This window comes from Dendrobates tinctorius, unplaced genomic scaffold (genome assembly GCF_039654945.1).
Source record: "Dendrobates tinctorius isolate UK_male_01 unplaced genomic scaffold, ASM3965494v1 ptg000035l, whole genome shotgun sequence".
NCBI lineage: Eukaryota > Metazoa > Chordata > Amphibia > Anura > Dendrobatidae > Dendrobates > Dendrobates tinctorius.
Window position 1 is genome coordinate 31,953,954 of NW_027361703.1, and position 22,142 is coordinate 31,976,095.

Consider the following 22,142-nt stretch of genomic DNA (forward strand, 5'->3'; position numbering starts at 1 on the left):
TCCCGTTCCCAGTGATGCTTTGCGGCAATGACCTTTGATGACATTGCAGTCTCACGACACTGCTACAGCATTGCGAGACGCGATGTTAGCAAAGGTCATCGCAATGCATTACTGGGAATGGGAGCTGCCGCGTGTATCGTTGAGGCCTGGGGACGCTGCGTGGAACGTCGGAAGGTGAATATAACCCAATTTTTTTTATTTTTAATTCTATTTTTTACAGGGATATGGTACCCAGGGCCTGGAGGACAGTCTCTTCTCCTCCATGCTGTGGGTACCATCCGCAAATGTTCTGCTTACTTTTCGAATGGTGAGCACAGCCACATGCGGAAATTAAGCAGAACAATGCATTCTTATGTGGGCGGAATCGCCGCAATTTCGCAAATTAGGCTGGAGTCACACACAACGAATAAAAAATCGGTCCCATTTTAACGGTCCGAAATCGCACAAAGGTATCTTAACCAGTGATGCGTTTTTGATGCGATTTTTCTTCATTGATGCGATTTTAATTGCATGTAAGCATCCTTTTGACATCCGTCTGGCGAGATTTTCTCGCTGGATAGCAAAATGGACATATAATGGAGCCCAATGACAGGTTTCCCCACACAAACGAATTAATAGCTCTAGACACAATATATATATATATATATATATATATATATATAGGAATAAGAGAGAATTGGGATCCAGCAAAAAGATGAAAGTTCACCAGAATTATAAAATCTTCTTCTTTATTTATCCATTAAATCATATAAAAAAAAAACGTATGAGGAACTCCAAACAATTGGTAGCATTCCAGCAAGGAATGAAATGGTTAACTGTATATAAACCATGTGTCATTTCATGTCGGGCAGGAGCATAATTATACAAAAGCCGGCAAATGTTTCTGCGGCTATTCTGCTTTGATGAACTGTATGAATGTCAAATATATGTATAAATGTGTCTCTATGACATGTATAAAATATATATACATATATATATATTGTGTCTAGATATATTCATTCTTTCTTTATTTAACCGGTCTCTGTGATTTTACTGTATTGGAATAAAGAATTGCCGGCTTTTGCTAAAGGACACCCGGTGCGATTTTAATCGCAACTCATACATCGAGTCCGTTTTTAGTCCCATTTTTTCTCGCCCCCATAGACTTGTATTGTCGAATCCGATCCGAAAATCGGTGACAATCGCAGCATGCTGCGATTGTCTCGGTCAGAGGATCGGATGCGATAAAAAATCGCATGATGGGAGCTGCCCCATAGAATAACATGGGTTCGAATGCAATGCGATTTTTTATCGCATTGCATTCGTCCGTTTTATTCGCCAGTGTGACCCCAGCCTTAATGAGCATGCTGCGGATTTTTCAACGATTCGATTCCGCCGTGGGAATATTCGCAGCATTAGCACAGCATTGCGGAATCCCATAGGAATGCATGGGATGCTGTTTTTTTGCATTTTCGTGGCAAAATCGTGCAGTAAAAGCCACCGCGAAAAAACCTGAACGTGTGAACGCAGCCTAAGTGTGAAATTGTTGTCTTATTATCTTAATACATTTCCTGCATTTCAACCATAAAAAAATCTTGGACAACTCCTTTAATAACATACAAAAACAAAATATTTGTTGCAAAACACAGTGACCTACGCCACTTGCTGGAATGAAGTGACAGCAGGCAACGAAAATGCCTTGCAACTTAGATTCCTGGTGACTTCATCTTTTCCAGGTAGGAAGGTCTTTGATTGCAGTCTAAAGCTTAGTGATGTGCCCCCTATGGATATGATAACACAATTACTTTACATACAGGAAATAAGTGACAGCTAATATCTACCATACTTTGTTCCAGAAATATAAAAGTCTACCACCATGACCATCATCATCACCCATTTCCAGTGATTCGCACATTTGTTTTGGTCACTTCGCTGTCACCACTGCGTGCATTTATTCATTCCATGGCACTGGTTCAGACTGAGCCACAGAAACTATTTGCTCCAATGCAGGTAATATATATTATATGACTATAGTGATTGCATTATAGAAATAATATAATATTACTTTTTTTTGTCATCGGCAAACTAAAATCCAAAGCACCTAATCTACAAATGCCGTGCATAGAGGATGACAGTAGCATTTAATGAGTTTACTGACAATAAATCATGTAAAATTTATGCAATAATGGACAATACTTTCACATTTTTGTTGTCCTGGGAACTTCCACACAAAGGTAAATCATGTAAAATGTATGCAATAATGAACAATACTTTCACATTTTTCTTGTCCTGGGAACTTCCACAGAAAGGTACATTAAAAAAATGTACTTGCAGTTTCTAAACTGCTTTTCTTGAAACTATTCTTCCTTCATATTGTTTGCATAATCTTTACATATTTGCTTTTTTGTCCTCACAACTACAGTTTTGTGAAATCGTTTGTCACTTTCCTGATTTCCTATTCTTTTACATGTTTGTGACATTTAAAGGGAACCTGTCCCTCTTTTTGCCGCTACAAGATGCGGCCACCGCCTTTCAGGGCTTATCTACAGCATTCTGTGATGCTGTAGATAAGTCCCCGATCCAACCTTCAAGTGAAGAAAAATAAGTTTAATTATGCTCACCTGGGGGGGCGGCCTGGTCCGATGGGTGTCAGAGGTCTGGGTCCGGTGCCTCCCGTCTTCATGCAATGTCGTCCTCTTCCTCGCTTCTGTCGCGGCTCCTGCACATGCATACTGATTTGCCTTGTTAAGGGCAGAATAAAGTACTGCAGTGTGCAGGCGCTGGGCCTCTCTGACCTTTCCCGGCGCCTGCTCACTGTAGTACTTTGCTCTGCCCTCAACAGGGCAGAGAATTATTCCTGTGCAGGAGCGCGACACAAAGCAAGCAGGAGGATGACATAGCATGAAGATGGGAGGCGACGGACCCGGAAGTGCGACACCCATCAGACGGGACCGCATTTGACCGCCCCCCCGGGTGAGTATAATAAAACTTGTATTTCTTATCTTGCAGTTCGGACTGGGGGCTTATCTACAGCATTATAGAATGCTGAAGACAAGCCCTGAAAGGCGGTGGCCCCATCTTATAGTGGCAAAAGAGGTGACAGGTTCCCTTTAAATGTTTCAGATCACCAAACAAATCTAAATATTAGACAAAGATAACACAAGTAAACACAAAATTCAGTTTTTAAATGAAGGTCTTTATTATTAAGGGCAATATAAATCCAAACCTACAGGGCCCTGTGTGAAAAAAACATTGTGCCCTAAACCTAATAACTGGTTGGGCCACTCTCAGCAGGAACAACTGCAATCAAGTGTTTGGGATAACTGGCAATGAATCTTTTACAACACTGGAGGAATTTTGGCCCAACTCATCTTTGCAGAATTGTTGAAATTCAGCCACATTGGAGGGTTTCTGAGCATGAGCCGCCTTTTTAAGGTCATGCCACAGCATCTTAATTGAACTAAGGTCAGGATTTTGACTAGGCCACTCCAAAATCTTAATTTTGGCTTTCTTAATCCATTCAGAGGTGGACTTGCTGGTGTGTGTTTGGATCATTCTCCTACTGCATAATGCAAGTGCACTTCAGCTTGAGGTCACAAACAGATGGACGGACATTCTCCTTCAGGATTTTTTTTGGTAGACAGAATTCATGGTTCCATGATTTACCACAGCAAGTCTTCCAAGTTGTGAAGCAGCAAAACAGCCCCAGATCATCAAACTACCACCACCATATTTTATTGTTGGTATGATATTCCTTTTCTGAAAGGCTCGGATACTTCTACGCCAGATGCAATTGGACATACACTTTCCAAAAAGTTAAACTTTTGTCTCCTCAGTCCACAGAGTATTCTCTCAAAAGTCTTGGGGATCATCAAGTTGTTTCCTGGCAAAACTCAGACGAGCCTTTAGGTTCTTATTGCTCAGCAATAGTTTTTGTCTTGGAACTCTGTCATGCAGACCATTTTTGTCTAGTCTGTTTCTTATGGTGAAGTCAAGAATACTGACCTTAAATGAGGCAAGTGAGGCCTGCAGTTCTTTTGTTGTTGTTGTTGTGGAGTCTTTTGTGAGCTTTTGGATGAGTCGTCGCTGCGCTCTTGGAGTAATTTTGGTGGGCCGGCCACTCCTGGAAAGGTTCACCACTGTTCCATGTTTTTTCCATTTGTGGATAATGGCTCTCATTGTGGTTTTTTGGAGTCCCAAAGCTTTAGAAATTGCTTTATAACCTTTTCCAGACTGATAGATCTCAATTACTTTGCTCCTCATTTGTTCCACAATGTCTTTGGATCACACCATGATATCTGACTTATGAGGATCTTTTGGTTTACTTTGTCAGGCAGGTCCTATTTAACTGATTTCTTGATTGAGAACAGGTATGGCAGTAATCAGGCCTTGGTGTGGCTAGGGAACTTGAACTCGGCTTCCCAAAAATGTGATAAACCACAGTTAATTTATGTTTTAAGGGAGGGGGGCAATCACTTTTTCACACAGGGCCTTGTAGGTTTAGATTTCTTTTTCTCTTAATAATAAAGACATTCATTTAAAAACTGCAATTTGTGCTTCCTTGTGCTATCTTTGTCTAACATTTAAATATGTTTGGTGATCTGAAACATTTAAGTGTGACAAACATGCAAAAGAATAGGAAATCAGGATGAGATAAACAGGTTTTCACACAACTGTATGTGCAGTTATTTCTTAAAAATTTAAAAATGAGTAATACATAATGATTTAAGTTTCCTGCTGCAGTACCACATGCTGGCAGTAGGTGGTAATAAAGTCTCACATGATTGTTTTGCGTGCATAAATTGTCTTAGGTCAACGTTTTCTTCTTCTTGTCTTTTACTATACATTTTAGACCCTTCTCTGAGTCATATGTTTCTACTTTTAACACTGCTGTAAACGTTTAACGTTTGCCTGGGCCATTTTAGACTTTCAGTTGTCAGTTAATAAGCTATATGTGAAATTGTTTTTGAATTGTTTGAGAAATGGTACATTTTGGAGGTAGTTAGTTTTTTTTCTGAATGCTACCATGATAGTGTTCCAATAATGTAGTAGTGCTGTAACGTGCTTAAACAATGCATCCATACAGTTCAGATGGAATAATTGATTTTTAGAATATAAATTGGATACATTATTAAACAGACCTCTTAGATCTGATGAGGCTGGAGTCCTTAATCTGACACTCCATGTCAGAGAACCTAATCATGATAATCACGATTTTAAAATTAATATTTTATGAGTCCATCTAAAGAGTGAAAGAGTTTATATGATTCCAAGGGTACTTTGTCTCCACGCTCCCCAAATGGTCATTTTGATTGCATGCATGTAAACTGTGAAATAAGATTATACACAATGTAACATGGATTTTCAAAATAAGTACAGTGGCATGTAAAAGTTCAGGCACCCCAGGTCAAAATTATTGTTACTAAACAGTTAAGCAAGTTGAAGATGAAATGATCTCTCAAAGGAGTTTGTATGTTCTCCCCGTGTTTGTGTAGGTTTCCTCCGGGTTCTCCGTTTTCCTCCCACACTCAAAAGATATACTGATGGGGAATTCAGATTGTGAGCCCCATCAGGGACAGCGATGATAATGTGTGCAAAAGCTGTAATGTGCTGCGGACTATGTTAGCACTATATAAAAATAAAGATTATTATTATTAAAAGGACTAAAGTTAAAGATGACACATTTTCTTTGTATTTTAGGCAAAAACAATATATACAGTAATTTTTTTTCATTTTAAAATTTACAAAAAGGAAAAATGGCCGTTGCAAAGGTTTGGGCACACTTGGAGATTTGTGTGCTCAGATAACTTTGACCAAAGTTTCAGACCTTAATTAGCATGTTATGGTTATTGCTTGTTCACTATCATCGTTAGGAAAGGCCAGGTGATGCAAATTTTCAAGCTTTATAAAAAGTCAGCCTCCTTTAACCTTGTGCCAAAAAACAGCAGCCATGGGTTCTTCTAAGCAGCTGCCTAACACTCTGAAAATGAAAATGGTGGAGGCCCACAAAGCAGGAGAAGGCTATAAGAACATAGCAAAGCGTTTCCAAATTGCCCTTTCCTCAGTTAGAAATGTAATTAAGAAATGGCAGTTAACAGTAACAGTGGAGGTCAAGATAAGGTCTGGAAGACCAGGCAAAACTTCAATGAGAGCTGCTCGTAGGATTGCTAGAGAGGCAAATCAGAACCCCCGCTTGACTGCAAAAAGGCCTTCAGAAAGATTTAGCAGACTCTGGAGTTGTGGTACATTGTTTTACTGTCCAGAGACACCTGCACAAATCTGGCCTTCATGGAAGTGTCATCAGAAGAAATCCTCTCCTGTGTCCTCACCATAAAATTGAGTGCAGGTATGCAAAAGAACATCTAAACAAGCCTGATGCATATTAAAAAAAAGTCCAGTCGACTGATAAAGTTAAAATAGAACTCTTTGGCCACAATGAACAAAGGTTTGTGTAGAGAAAAAAGGACACAGAATTTCAGGAAAAGAACATCTCGCCAACCATTAAGCATGGATGTGGATCAATCATGCTTTGAGGTTGTATGCAGCCAATGGCATTGGGAACATTTTACTTGTAGAGGGAAGAATGGAGTCATTGAAATTTCAACAAATTCTTGATGTACACAATACCATTTGTAAAAAAGCTGAAGTTGAAAAGAGGATGGGTTCTATGAATGGATAGTGATCCTAAACTCAAGTCAAAATCTACAATAGACTACCTTAAAAGCCTCAAGCTTAAGGTTTTACAATGGCCCTCACAGTCCCCTGATCTGAAAATCATTGAAAATCTGTGGCTAAAACTCAAAGTAGCAGAGCATGCAAGATGACCCATGAATCTCACAGAACTGGAAGAATTTTCCAAAGAAAAATGAATGAATGAATTAAGACTTTTGGCTGACTACAAAAAGTATTTACCAGCTGTAATACTTGCAAAAGGGGTGCAAAGGGTGTCTAGAATACAAAGGAAATGTGTCATCTTTAACTTTACCCCTTTTAGAGATAATGTCATCTTTAACTTGCTTAACTGTTTACAATAACAGTAATTTTGACATTGAGTGCCCAAACTTTTACATGCCACTGTACATCAACCTTATCATATCAACAAAATCGATTTAATTGTGTCTGCAACTAGGGATGAGCAAGTATACTCGTTAGTATTCGGTACTCGGCGAGTAATGCAGTACTCGCGGTACGGTACTCGAATCCTGGCGAGTATTTCACTACTCACCTCGCAATATTTGGCACAGCCCGCACAGTCACCGCACAGCCAAGCACAGTCCCCGCACAGCCAAGCACAGTCCCCGCACAGCCCAGCACAGTCCCGCACAGACCAGCACAGCCCAGCACAGTCCCGCACAGTACCTGCACAGCCCAGCACAGTCCCCGCACAGTACCTGCACAGCCCAGCACAGTCCCGCACAGCCTGGCACAGTCTTCTCACAGTCCCCACCCAGCCAGCACACACACACAGCCAATTTCTCGCATTTCCTATTGACTTACATTGGACTCGTTACGAGTACCCGAGTATTAGGAGGTACTCGTAACGAGTACAGCGAGTCCGAGTATTTCACTACTCACTCATCCCTATCTGCAGCCAGTGGTATAACTTGAAGTTTCTGAGCCTCAATGCGAAACATCCAACAGGATCCAAGCTATCATGGATCTGCAATAGTATTAGTCTGTGTGAGTTCCTTAGGCTCCAGGGCTATGGGTGTGACTGTAACACCTGCACCTATTAGAGTTGCCCTTGTATGCAGTCATTTTTGTGAAATCTAGTGATAGATCCAATCTAATAAGAACTTTAAAGAAGCACTCTCAACAAAGTTTGTATCCTCTTCCTATATTGCAATCATCATATTATATAGCACTGTGTACTTACAAATACTCATTTTGCCTTTCTACCCAGCTAATTCTTCCCTTTTATCTGTTCTATGTAGAAGGAAGTCTCTTTTCCCTGCAAAAATCATTACCCTGTTCAACTCCTGACCCAGCTAGGGACTTTTGCAGTGATGACTCATGCAGGGAAAACTGACCTGCTATTTCAATATAGAGCTTGGAAGGACTCAGCTAGTCAGTTTTAAATTATGTGATGTCATAGACCTAATGGAAATGGGAAGAATTAACTGGGTAGAAAGGCAAAATGAGCAATTGTATGTTCACAGTGATGTATGTAATATGATGAATGTAATATATTAGTGGGATACAAATTTTGTTGGGATGGCTTCTTTAGTGTCAATTTTAACATGCTATTTTAGCAATAATTAAAAAATCTGGCATTGTGGTACCATAAAAAGAACTGAAATTAAAAGATCTACTTGTCAAGGTCCTTTATAATAAGCATAGTGCATGCTGCAGCTTTATAAGCACAACAAAAGAAAATCTGTAAAGATTACTGCAGTTTTCAAGCATCACTTTACCTTTGATTTGACTGGTTTGGTCAACTAGTTTGATTATCAGTGAATAATAAAAGAAGACCCATCACCAGATTTCTTGATAAAAACTGAATACTTTTTTAAATTGATCTTTTAGCCGTGATGAGGGTTGGTGAACTTATTTTGAAAATCCTTGTCATGATGGCTGTATAGTCCTGCTATTAAAATGAGCATTTTATGAGTCCAACTATACAATGAAATAAGTCATGAGTCTTAGTGGATTTTGTTTCCACCCAGCCTGACTGACACTGCAGGTTGTACTGAGCAATGTGAGATCTCAGCAGAGAGGAGGGACGCTGGGGATCTGTCTTTCTGGCTAGGTGGGGAGATAATTAGTTAATCTTTTATAGAGGATTATACAGTTATTCTAACATAACTTTTCAAAGTAAATACACTACCATTCAAAAGTGTAGGGTCACTTAGAAATTTCCTTATTTTTTAAAGAAAAGCACATTTTTTCCAATGAAGCTAACATTAAATGATTCAGAAATGCACTATAAATTGTTAATGTTGTAAATGACTATTCTAGCTGAAAACATCTGGTTTGTAATGCAATACCTTCATAGGTGTATAGAGGCCCATTTCCATCACTCCAGTGTTCTTATGGTACTTTGTGTTTGTTAAATGTGTAAGAAGGCTAATGGATGGTTAGAATACCCTTGAAAACCCTTGTGCAAGTATGTTAGCACAGCTGAAAACAGTTTGGCTGATTAGAAAAGCTATAAACCTGACCTTCCTTTGAGCTAGTTGAGAATCTGGAGCATTACATTTGTTGGTTCCATTAAACTCTCAAAATGGCCAGAAAAAAAGAACTTTCATGTGAAACTCGACAGTCTATTCTTGTTCTTAGAAATGAAGGCTATTCCGTGTGAGAAATTGCCAAGAAACTGAAGATTACCTACAACGGTGTGTACTACTCCCTTCAGAGGAGTAGAAAGAGAAGTGGGAGGCCCCGCTACACAACTGAGCAACAAGAAAAGTACATTAGAGTCTGTAGAAATTGACACCTCACAGGTCCTCAACTGGCAGCCTCATTAAATAGTACACGCAAAACGCCAGTGTCAACGTCTACAGTGAAGAGGCAACTCGAGGATGCTGTTCTTCAGGGCAGAGTGGCAAAGAAGAAGCCATGACTGGCTAATAAAAGGAAAAAATTAATATGGGCAAAAGGACACAGACATTGGACAGAGGAAGATTGGAAAAAAGAGTTATGGACAGATGAATCCAAGTTTGAGGTGCTTGGATCACAAAGAAGAACATTTGTGAGACACAGAAGAACATTTGTGAGATGCAGAACGACTGAAAAGATGCTGGAAGAGTGCCTGATGCCATCTGTCAAGCATAGTGGGGGTAATGTGATGGTCTGGGGTTACTTTGGTGCTGTTAAAGTGGGAGATTTGTACAAGGTAAAAGGGATTTTGAATAAGGAATGCTATCACTCCATTTTGCAATGCCATGCCATACCCTGTGGACAGCGCTTTATTGGAGCCAATTTCATTCTACAACAGGACAATGACCCAAAGCACACCTCCAAATTATGCAAGAACTATTTAGGGAAGAAGCAGGCAGCTGGTATTCTATCTGTAATGGAGTGGCCAGCGCCGTCACCAGATCTCAACCCCATTGAGCTGTTGTGGGAGCAGCTTGACCGTATAGTACACAAAAAGTGCCCATCAAGCGAAGCCAACTTGTGGGAGGGGCTTCTGGAAGCATGGGGTGAAATTTCTCCAGATTACTTCAGCAAATTAACTGCTAGAATGCCAAAGGTCTGCAATGCTGTAATTGCTGCAAAGGGAGCATTCTTTGATGAAAGCAAAGTTTGAAGGAGAAAATTATTTCAAATAAAAATCTTTTTTTCAATCCTTGTCAATGTCTGGACTAGATTTTAAATTCATTTGGTAACTCATTTGATTAATAACAGTATGAGTTTTCATGGAAAACACAAAATTGTCTGGGTGACCCCAAACTTTTGAACGGTAGTGTACATCTTCTTCATTAGGTCCAAGAAATCTATTTAACATTCTATGTAGATTGTATAGTAAAATCTGATGACAGATATGATATGGCTTCAATATGTGATATACTGTATATTACAGCAATTTTGAGTTTTTTTGTGGTTCCAAAGCTTGTAAATCCATTATTTCAGACATGCCGATATGGAAATTAGCAGTTTTACTAGGGAGTTGAAAGAAAAGTTTTAATACCAACATCTGCCCCTTTTTTATTGTGATCTGAGTAGTGCCCGTAAGTGCCCACGATATAAAAACTTATTGATTGGCTGCACTGCAGCCTTTCAACAATCTTTATTAGACTGGCAAACTCGAACAGGAAAATGTTCTTTCCAGTTTGGGTTCAGCCATTCCTATTTGCAAGTCAAAATGAGGAGTTGGTAATACAGGTGCGTCTCACAAAATTAGAATATAATCAAAAAGTTAATTTATTTCAGTTCTTCAATACAAAAAGTGAAACTCATATATTATATAGAGTCATTACAAACAGAGTGATCTATTTCAAGTATTTATTTCTGTTAATGTTGATGATTATGGCTTACAGTCAATGAAAACCCAAAAGTCATTATCTCATTAAATTGGAATAATTAACAAAAACACCTGCAAAGGCTTCTAAAGCATTTAAAACGGTCCCTTAGGGTATGTTGCACACGTTGCAGATTTGCCTGTGAAATTTTCTGCACAGAATCTGCATCTCTTGGCAGAAAACGCAGCAAAAAATCCACAAGTTTTTTATGTGTTTTTGATGCGGATTTTCATGAGTTTTTTTCATGCTCGTTTTTGTAAGCTAAATAAAGATCTATTATTTAACAAAAAAAAACAGTTGTGATGTAATTTCGTTACACATAAAAGAGGCTAAAGGAAAAAGAAAGCGCAATAGGGTCTTATCCGGGTAATATTGGGAATAGATGATAAGAAATTCACTCACCTTTTCTGAGGGAAATAAAGGCACATAAGCGACTGTCAGCTGCTGCACGCCCGAAGGTCCACTCTGTGACCGCCAATGTAAATCCTCATGGATGAAATATTTTTTCGGACTCACTGTGCTCTGCTTGACATAGTTCAGTCGTACAACATAAAGGGTATTAACAGTTTAATTCCCAACGCATTTCGAAGTTTCTAATACTTCTTCCTACCTTAGATGTCATCCCCTGAGGAAGAAGTATTAGAAACTTCGAAACGCGTTGGGAATTAAACTGTTAATACCCTTTATGTTGTACGACTGAACTATGTCAAGCAGCGCACAGTGAGTCCGAAAAAATATTTCATCCATGAGGATTTACAATTTCTTTACACACAGATATATAGATCTATAGATAGATAGATCTACAGATAGATAGATAGATCTATAGATAGATATATAGATAAATAGATATAGATAGATCTATATAGTGTGGTTCAACGAAAGGGGTAGTGCTGAATGGAAGATATATTTCTCCCAGCAGGATAAGATTTGGCCTGAATTTTCCATAAGGTTGAGGACCTGTAGTGATGTCACGATCACGTGATCAGCCCATGTGATAGGTACCTCACCTGTTGGTGTGGTTATGGGTGATATAATGAGACTGTGGTGTGGTCACATGGTGTGGGCTGGAAGGTCCTGGCAATGGACAGACTTCCTGAGTAGCATGTGGTGAGACCATGTACCTGTAGAGCCCGTTACGGCCATTGTGTTGGCGAAGCCAGGACTGACAAGGAGTCAGTAACTCTGGACATGGGGGTTGGAATATATGGCAGAGAGGCTTATCTGCTACATGAACAGACTGGTGGTCATGATATGTTAGTGGATGTAATGAAATGGACTTTACATTATGCGGTTTATGCTGAGTTAATAAACCAAATAGACTGTTTTTGTTTGAAACCGTTCCTATGTGCTTTTATTCCATTGCCAAGCAAGTGTCCCCCAACACACTCAGGGAGCGCTTTCTCACAATATCCATTGATATATCTATCCATAGATACTGTATATCTATCTAGAGATATATCTATCTATAGATAAATTTATAGATAGAGAGATATATCTATAGATCGATAGATATTTCTATAGATAGATATATCTATACATATATATATATATATCCAATATATAAAGCTCAAAGTGTGTATGTATGTATGTATGTATGTGTGTATGTATGTGTGTGTGTATGTGCGGGATAGGCATCCGCACCGTCGCAGCTACAGCCATAAAATTTGGCACAGTCACACGTCTGGACCCCAAGAGCGTCCTAAGCTATGTCGTGAGGTGAAATTTTAACCCCGCACGTTCCAATTCACCAAACAATTTTGCCCCTATCTACATACTGGGGAAAAAGTGTGTGCGTGTCAATCCCCGCCCCTCACTATGATGTCATAATGCCCCTATCTACATACTGGGGAAACAGTGTGTGCGTATCAAGCCCCACCCCTCATTATGATGTCACAATGGTTGCAATGGCGACGCTGATGTCATCATAGGTTGCAAGCCCCGCCGCTCATTATGATGTCATAATGGTTGACTATAAAATGGAGGATGTGTGATGGATATTTGGGCACTGGACTATGGGATGGAGGATATGTATGATGGGTATATGGGCACGGGCCTATGGGATGGTGGATATGTATGACGGGTATATGGGCACGGGACTATGGGATGGAGGATGTGTGATGGGTATATGGGCACTGGACTATGGGGTGGAGGATATTTATGATGGGTATATGGGCACAGGACTATGGGATGGCGGATATGTATGATGGGTATATGGGCACTCGACTATGGGATGGCAAATATGTATGATGGGTATATGGGCATGGGACTATGGGATGGAGGATGTGTGATGGGTATATGGGCACTGGACTATGGGATGGAGGATATGTATGACGGGTATATGGGCACGGGACTATGGGATGGAGGATGTGAGATGGGTATATGGGCACTGGACTATGGGATGGAGGATATGTATGACGGGTATATGGGCACGGGACTATGGGATGGCGGATATGTATGATGGGTATATGGGCAAGGGACTATGGGATGTAGGATATGTATGACGGGTATATGGGCATGGGACTATGGGATGGCGGATATGTATGATGGGTATATGGGCACGGGACTATGGGATGGAGGATATATATGATGGGTATATAGGCACGGGACTATGGGATGGAGGATATGTATGATTGGTATATGGGCATGGGACTATGAGATGAAGGATGTATGATGGGTATATGGACACTCGACTATGGGATGGAGGATATGCATGACGGGTATATGGGCACGGGACTATGGGATGGAGGATATGTTTGATGGGTATATGGGCACAGGCCTATGGGATCGTGGATATGTATGATGGGTATATGGGCACGGGACTATGGGATGGAGGATGATTATAATTTGCTATAACTAACCACAGTTAGTTACTATGCCCGGGCAGCGCCGGGCTCTTCAGCTAGTGTGTGTGTGTATATATATATATATACAGTATATATATCGATAGATATATAATACCAAGGCTGATGTTTATTAATGAACAATATGTTTAATTTTGAAAAAAAGGGAAAAAAATGGCTGCTCCCATGCAATTTTCTGTGCCAGAGAGGGAAAGCCGACGACTGGGGGCAGATATTCATAGCCTAGGAAGGGACCATGGTTATTGCCCCCCCGGCTACAAACATCTGCCCCCAGCCACCCCAGAGAAGGCGTATCTCTAAGATGCGCCAATTCCAGCACTTAGACTCTCTCTTCCCACTGCCGTGTAGCGGTGGCATATGGGGTAATATTTGTGGGGGTTGATGTCACCTTTGTATTGTAAAGTGACTCCCAGCATGGATAGTAGTGGAGAGGCATCAATAAGATACTGATCCATTACTAATCCTATAGTTGCTAAGGGTTTAAAAAAAGACACAGCCAAAAAAAGTATTTTAATGAAATAAAACACTATACAGTTTTGCCATATTTATGACACCTAATCCATGCAATGCCCTCGATTTCCTGCAAAAAAAAAAAAAAATAAACAAATAAATACTCCTGTTCCGACGTAGTCCATTTAATAACAAGTGTCCCACAACAATCTTCCCTATTGAACAGTGACATCGGGTGATATCACTGCTCTATAGGGCCTACCACGATGCACTGACTGGAGACAATGGCTCCTGCAGGGCATCACTGAAGAGGTTACCTGACCTCATCCTCTCACTTTACGGCAATGCTGCATGAGAATTTTCTCACACAGTGTTGCAGGCGAGAGAATGAAGTTAGGGTTAGGTTTAGGGGACCTGTGAGGAACACCGCACTGCACTTGCTCACTGAGCCAGTGCGTGTGTCCTGAGTAAAACTGTGCTCAAAGATAACTGTGGGAGGGGGGCAGCAGCGGTGAAGATGTGTGCTTCAGACAAACAGGACCTGAAGCATGTAACTGCCAAGGGGCGGAGCCGGTCACAGGTCTCTCAGAGGAAGCAGGAGCAGAGAGAGATTGCTTCAGGCCAGATAGGACCTGAAGCACCTGACTGCTGGGGGTGTGGCCTAAGCTCTGGATAGCTAGGAACTGAAGGAAAAATCCTAGAAGGGTAACTACGGGACAAGGTTACCAAGGGGCTTAGACAGGGACGTAAACCAGATCAGGCCGGGGTCAAAGCACAAGATAGTACGATAGTACCAAAGGATTAGAAAGAATGGATAGCCAGGACATAGCAAGAGATCAGTAAACCAGAACGGGCAATAGACGGTACAATAGGGACAAATTGTAACAGAGTAACAATAGCCAAGCCAGGAGGTCAGAACCGGAGAAGACAATAGTACCAGTACGTGAGACAGAGAACAGAGTGAGTGGACAGACCCAGGTCATACATGAGAGGCAATCAAGCAATGCAGTATACAAGCACATCAGGGGGTCAGACACACACAGTCAGAACAACAGTATAGTTGGATTGAGTATAAATACCTGTTACGCTGCTGGTGATGGGAGCAAGAGTGGACCCACTGAACCGTGACGCCGAACCCTCCCCGAGCGAGCGCACCAGGTGGACCGACCCCTATACAGGGACCGTTTGGGAGCAGGCTCAAGGAGTTCAAGCCTCATGGCAGCCAGGACCAGGGGTCGGCTTAAGAGAGTGAGCAGCTGATGAGCGGTGGGGAATCCGGCGAGATGTCCGAGATAACCAAAGTCCGGGGGAGGAGAGAGAGTTGGAGGCAAAATGGTGGAGGACAGTGGGAACCTGGAGGAGGAAGGGGAGAGGCGAACTGCAAAAGGAAAGGAGACACAAAAGGGTTAGCCACGGGAACCAGGAGAGCGAGCTGAAGCAAGTGGCTAGTGGAAGCGAGCAGGGCATGGACACAGCGAGAAACTAACTCAATAGTCAGGCACCTCAACTAAGGGAGGGCGGCCTGAAATACCTGGTGGTGGCCCCTGATTGGTCAGGAAGTGGATCTGGGTCAGGTCACGCTGGTGGGCGGCAGCACAGCAGGGCCACGCTGTCTGACGCCCTGGCGCGTGCGCAGAGGCACAGTGTGCACGGCCGAGGGAAGAGGAGGAGCGCGCCGGGAAGCCGCCCGCCGGAAAGGAGGAGGACCCCTCCACTGTGTCTGGATAAAAACCTCTTAAGGATGCGTGGGGCATTGATGTTCTCTTGCGGCTCCCAAGATCTCTCCTCGGGGCCGAAACCCTTCAGCCTAATATACTTGGCCGAAAGCCAAACTTGTTGGCCCGGCAGATAAGTCGGAGAATCCTAGCGTCTTTTGTCAGCGTGTCTCTTCATGCGCTCCCTGGATTTTTGAGAGCCTCTTTAGTCTCGGACCAGATCTTGGAGAACTCTATGGCAAGGCAATCTGCTGCAGGCACACCAGATGTAGTGGATATAGGTAGATTAATACCAGGATGCATCCCAAACACCACAAGAAATGGAGACTTGGCCGAGGACTCGCTGGAATGATTATTGTAGGAGAATTCTGCCCAAGGGAGCAGATGGACCCAGTTATCCTGGTGAGCATTAGAGAACATGTGTAAATATGACGCTAGCACCTTATTAACGCATTCCACTTGACCATTGGACTGAGGGTGGTACGTGGAAGGAAAGTCCAATCTCACCTCCAGAAGTTTACATAAGGCTCTCCAAAATTGAGAGGTGAATTGTACACCATGATCGGAGACAGTATGTTGCGGGAAGCCGTGAAGGCGGAAGACATGCTGGATAAAAATCTTCGCCAACTCTGGAGCGGAAGACAGTGCTGGAAGAGGAATAAAATGGGCCATCTTGGAGAAGCGATCGACCGCTACCAGGATAGTTGTACATCCGGATGAGTTAGGTGAATCCGTGATGAAATCCAAAGCTATATGTTGCCATTGAACCGAGGGGATCGGCAGAGGAAGCAGAAGTCCGGAGGGTGGCCGTCTAGGAACCTTGACCTTGGCACAAGAGGAACAAGAAGCCGTGAAGTCAGTCACATCCTGGCGAAGTGAAGGCCACCAATAAAAACGAGCAATGAGATCCAGTGTCTTTTTGAGTCTGACATGTCCAGAAACTTTAGAGGAATGTCCCCAATGCAACACCTCTTTTCTGTCTGCCTCAGGAACGTAGGTCTTGCCTGGAGGAGGAGTGATCTGTCTCACAGGGGCCACTGTGATGATCTTGGCTGGATCGATGATGTGAGTTGGTTCCTCCACCAAATCAGGAGACTGCAGAGACCGGGACAATGCTTCTGCCTTGACGTTCTTAGGCCCGGGATGAAACTGCAGCTCAAAATCGAACCGGCCAAAAAAGAGAGACCATCTGGCTTGCCGGGGGTTAAGTCTCTGGGCTGACTGGAGGTAGGCCAGGTTTTTGTGGTCGGTAAAGATGGTAAACGGGTGGACCGACCCCTCAAGAAGATAGCGCCACTCCTCCAGTGCCAACTTTATGGCCAGCAACTCGCGATCCTCGATGGAATAATTACACTCTGCAGGAGAGAAGGCCTTTGAAAAGAACCCACAGGTAACCAGTCAGCCGGACGGGGACCTCTGAGAGAGCACTGCACCAGCTCCCGTGGATGAGGCATCTACCTCCAAAATGAATCGCTTGTTAGCCTCGGGTCTGTGTAGCACAGGTGCCGTCGCAAAGGCTTGTTTCAAACAGGAAAAGGCCTCTTCTGCCTCTGGAGGCCAGAACGAGGAGTTGATGCCCTTGCAAATGAGACTGGAAATGGGTTTGATGACTGATGAAAAATGTGGCACAAATTGACGATAGTAATTGGCGAAGCCAAGGAACCGTTGAATCGCCTTGACCCCCACCGGACGGGGCCATTGAAGAATTGCCGACAGTTTTTTCAGGATCCATTTCCAGCCCAGAATCCGAAGCAATGTAGCCCAAGAAGGGCAGAGAAGACTGCTCAAAGAGACACTTCTCAAGCTTCGCGTAGAGGCGATTCTCCCGCAGGCGCTGCAGTACCTGACGAACACTCCTCCTGTGGGACACCAGATCCGGGGAAAAAATAAGGATGTTGTCTAGATACACTACCACGCAGGAGTACAGCAGATCTCGGAAGATGTCATTAACTATCTCCTGAAACACCGCGAGAGCATTGCAGAGGCCGAAGGGCATAACAAGATATTCATAATGCCCGTCCCGGGTGTTAAAGGCAGTTTTCCATTCATCACCGGAGCGAATGCGGACGAGATTGTAGGCTCCGCGTAGGTCCAACTTCGAGAAGACGCAGGCTCCACATAGCCGGTCGAAGAGTTCAGGGATGAGCGGCAAGGGATACTTATTCTTTATAGTAATGTCATTCAGTCCCCGGAAATCAATGCAAGGGCGGAGCGAACCATCTTTCTTTTTCACAAAGAAGAACCTGGCACTGGCAGGAGAAGAAGACTTCCGTATGAACCCTCTGGCTAAATTATCACGAATGTACTTGGACATGACCGTAGCTGGAGACAAGGGATAAATTTGCCCCCTGGGCAGAGTGGTCCCGGGTCGTAGATCAATAGGACAATCATACAGACGATGCGGGGGAAGTGTCTCTGCCTCCTTCTTATCGAACAAGTCAGAAAACGACCAGTATGCGGCAGGTAAGCCTGCAGGACCCGAGGAGACTGGCGGAGGAGAGGCAGGACGGGCGGACCCCAGGCACTTCTCTTGGCAAGGATGCCCCCAGCGGAGGACTTCACCGGAACGCCAATCCAGGACGGGTTCATATGTCCTAAGCCAGGGAAGGCCAAGTAGCAGAGCGTGGGATAGGTTGGGTAGGACGTAGACCGCGATCTGCTCCTGGTGCAAGGCCCCGATTTGCAGACGCACCTCTTCCGTAACCAAGGACACGGATTCTTGTAAAGGTCTCCCATCTACAGAGGCGATAATACGTGGAGTCTTCAGAGTAATCACGGGAATCCGGTACTTCTTCACCTCCTTCAATCTAATGAAGTTCCCCGCCGTGCCCGAGTCCACATAGGCCACCTCAGAAACACGTCTCTGACCAAAAACCAGCTGAACAGAAAGGGTAAGAGGATGAGAGGAGTGAGACACACCTAGGACGGCCTCTCTTACCTGGCCTAGGTGGAGGAGTTTCCCGGCCGCTCAGGGCAGGAGCGCAGGAAGTGGGACACGCTGCCACAATACAGGCACAAGCCCTCCGTCAATCTCTCCCTCTGGCGCTGTTCTGCCAACTTGACCCGATCCACTTGCATCGGCTCTGGCGCCGGACTGGAGGACGACCCAAGAGGACGTGGACTGGATGGCCTGTGAAGAGAAGAAGATGGTCTAAGCGGTCTCCTCTCTCTAGCAGCCTCACGGGCGCATTCCTGGAACCGGTCGATTCGAGTGGCCAAAGAAATGAGATCCTCCAAGGTAGTCGGGGTATCTCGCCCCGCCAGTTCGTCCTTAATTTTGCCCGAGAGACCACGCCAGAAGGCCCCAACCAAAGCCTCATTATTCCACCCCAACTCAGAGGCTAAGGTACGAAACCAGATGGCGTATTGTCCGACCGTAAGAGTACCCTGAGTGAGGCAGAAAAGGGACTCTGTTGTGGAAGCCAACCATCCGGGCTCGTCAAAAACTTTGCGAAAAGTGTCCGTGATGGTCTGGACACTAGAGACAATGGGATCGTCCCGCTCCCACAGGGGGTTCACCCAGGAGAGTGCCACTCCCTCCAAGTGGGACACAATGAAGGCTACTTTAGCCCGGTCAGTGGGATATTGCTGGGGTAGGAGTTCGAAGTGCAACCTGCACTGATTCAAGAAGCCCCTGCACAACTTTGGGTCGCCGCCATACCGAGGCGGTTTTCCAAGCCTAGGGGACAGAGCCGGTACAGGGTCTGGACTACAAAACGGGTCTCGCGCGGAGGCCGATTGAAGGGAAAGCAGCCGCTCGTCAACCGAAGCCATATAGGAGAGAATATGGGCCTGGGTGTCGTGTTGTTGAACCAGCTCCTGTTGAAGGCTGGCCAATTGGGCTGCGTTGCCGGGATCAGTGGTCTGCAAGGCCGACAGGCGGGAGTCCATAGTCTTCATAAAAGACATTATACGGGTTTGGTTCTCCCGTAGGAACACTAGCTCTTTTTGGGCGGCAGCCCCGGCGGGGTCCATGGCCTGACTATTCTGTTACGCTGCTGGTGATGAGAGCAAGAGTGGACCCACTGGACCGTGACGCCGAACCCTCCCCGAGCGAGCGCACCAGGTGGACCGACCCCTATACAGGGACCATTTAGGAGCAGGCTCAAGGAGTTCAAGCGTCACGGCAGCCAGGCCCAGGGGTCGGCTAAAGAGGGTGAGCAGCTGATGAGCAGTGGGGAATCCGGCAAGATGCCCGGGATAAACAGAGTTCGGGGGAGGAGAGAGAGTTGGAGGCGGAACGGTGGAGGACAGCGGGAACCTGGAGGAGGCAGGGAGAGGCGAACTGCAAAAGGAAAGGAGACACAAAAGGGTTAGCAGAGGCACAGGCAGGAGAACCACGGGAACCAGGAGAGCGAGCTGAAGCAAGGGGCTAGCGGAAGCGAGCAGGGCATGGACACAGCGAGAAACTAACTCAATAGTCAGGCACCTCAACTAAGGGAGGGCGGCCTGAAATACCTGGTGGTGGCCCCTGATTGGTCAGGAGGTGGATCCGGGTCAGGTCACGCTCGCGGGCGGCAGCACAGCAGGGACGCGCGGTCTGACGCCCTGGCGCGTGCGCAGAGGCACAGTGTTCGCGGCCAAGGGAAGAGGAGGAGCGCGCCAGGAAGCCGCCCACCAGAAAGGAGGAGGACCGGAGGCGCGCGCCGGAGCAGTGAGGGAGGAGGAACCTGGGCCGGAGGCAGAAGCGGCAGCGGGGCCAGTGGTGAGTACAGAGGTGACAGTGGGACTAGCCGTTGCGGTGCTGACAATACCCCTCCCAGATCCAAAGGGAGGCCAGCAAAAGTTAACCCTGAGAGAGCAGGACATTAATCATGTCCTATACCTTGACAGGATCTCTCTTCAGGCGGCGGAGGAGGGATGCATTGTAAGAAGATGAGCCAAGACAGAGTCAGCAGTTCCCTGTACACTTTGGGGCTGGGACTATCGTGACTGTCACCACTGTTGTCAAGGGAAGATTCTTCTGAGTGGGGAGGACCTTTGCACTGGACAGCAGGGGGCATGGGGGAGATAAAATTGGGCTGAGCGTGGGAACATGGGAGATTTGGCGGGAAGGCAACTGAAGAACAAGGAGAAGGTTGACTCCCTCCTCACTGCTCTGACTGCTAAAGACATCCTTGAGTTCCTTGTGGATTGACTCACCAACGGACTGTGTCTTGACTGAGCTGCCCCTGGACATTCCCATACCCCTCCTGTCCCCAAAGAAAGACAGTTTTGCTCACTCTGCTCATAGCAAGTACGTCTGAGGTTCGCACGCTACCACGGTCTGTGGGCCTACCTGCTGTTTGTGTTCTGCACCATCCCAGAGGAATCAACAAAAGAGACTGTTCCTGCATTTTAACGTACTCAAGCCAAGCATGTCCGGATCTATCGGCATGGTCGGGAGACAGTGCATTTTGTTCCTCAGTAACAGAGCCAGAGACATTGTCCACTATATATGACGCAATCGGAAGATATTCCAGCCTCTTCCCAACAAGAACTTCAAGCGATAAGTCACCTCTTTCGTAAATAAATAATTTTATTTCTATAGCGCCAACATATTCCGCAGCACTTTACATTATAGAGGGGACATACACCTTTTTCCTTCAAATATTGTGTTTTTGTTCAAATTAAGTTGTTTCCTCAGTGTTCCTGTGTACTTCATTTTCATTTGGAAATCAAGGCTCCTGAGTCTGGCAGAAGAGTCGAGAGGCACACAATCCAAGCTGCTTGAGGTCTAGTGTGAAGTTTCCACAATCAGTGATGGTCTGCAGAGCCATGCCATCTGCTGGTGTAGCTCCACTGTGTTTTATCAAGACCAAAGTCAGCGCAGCCGTCCACCAGGAAATTTTAGAGCTCTTCATGCTTCCCTCTGCCGACAAGCTTTTTGGAGATGGAAATTTCATTGTCCAGCAGGACTTGGCACCTGTCCACATTGCCAAAAGTACCAATAACTGGTTTAAAAACAGTATAACTGTGCTTGATTGGCCAGCAAACTCAATTGACCTTAACCCCATTGAGAATCTATGGGGTATTGTCGAGAGGAAGATGAGACACCAGACCCAACAATGCAGATGAGCTGAAGGCTGCTATCAAAGCAACCTGGGCTTCCATAACACCTCAGCAGTGTCACAGGCTGATGGCCTCCATGTCACACCGCATTGATGCAGTAATTGATGCAAAAGGAGCCCCGA

The 22,142-nt window shown here is 44.6% G+C and overlaps 1 protein-coding gene across 1 annotated transcript in view; it reads left to right on the forward strand.

Annotated features, from left to right (window-relative positions):
- Positions 1–22,142, forward strand: part of CPED1 (cadherin like and PC-esterase domain containing 1) — a 600,308-nt gene that overhangs the window by 210,654 nt on the left and 367,512 nt on the right. The window contains exon 6 of the mRNA XM_073573371.1: positions 1,836–1,989. Within this exon, the coding sequence (XP_073429472.1) occupies positions 1,836–1,989 (154 nt within the window). The remainder of the gene's footprint in view (positions 1–1,835; positions 1,990–22,142) is intronic.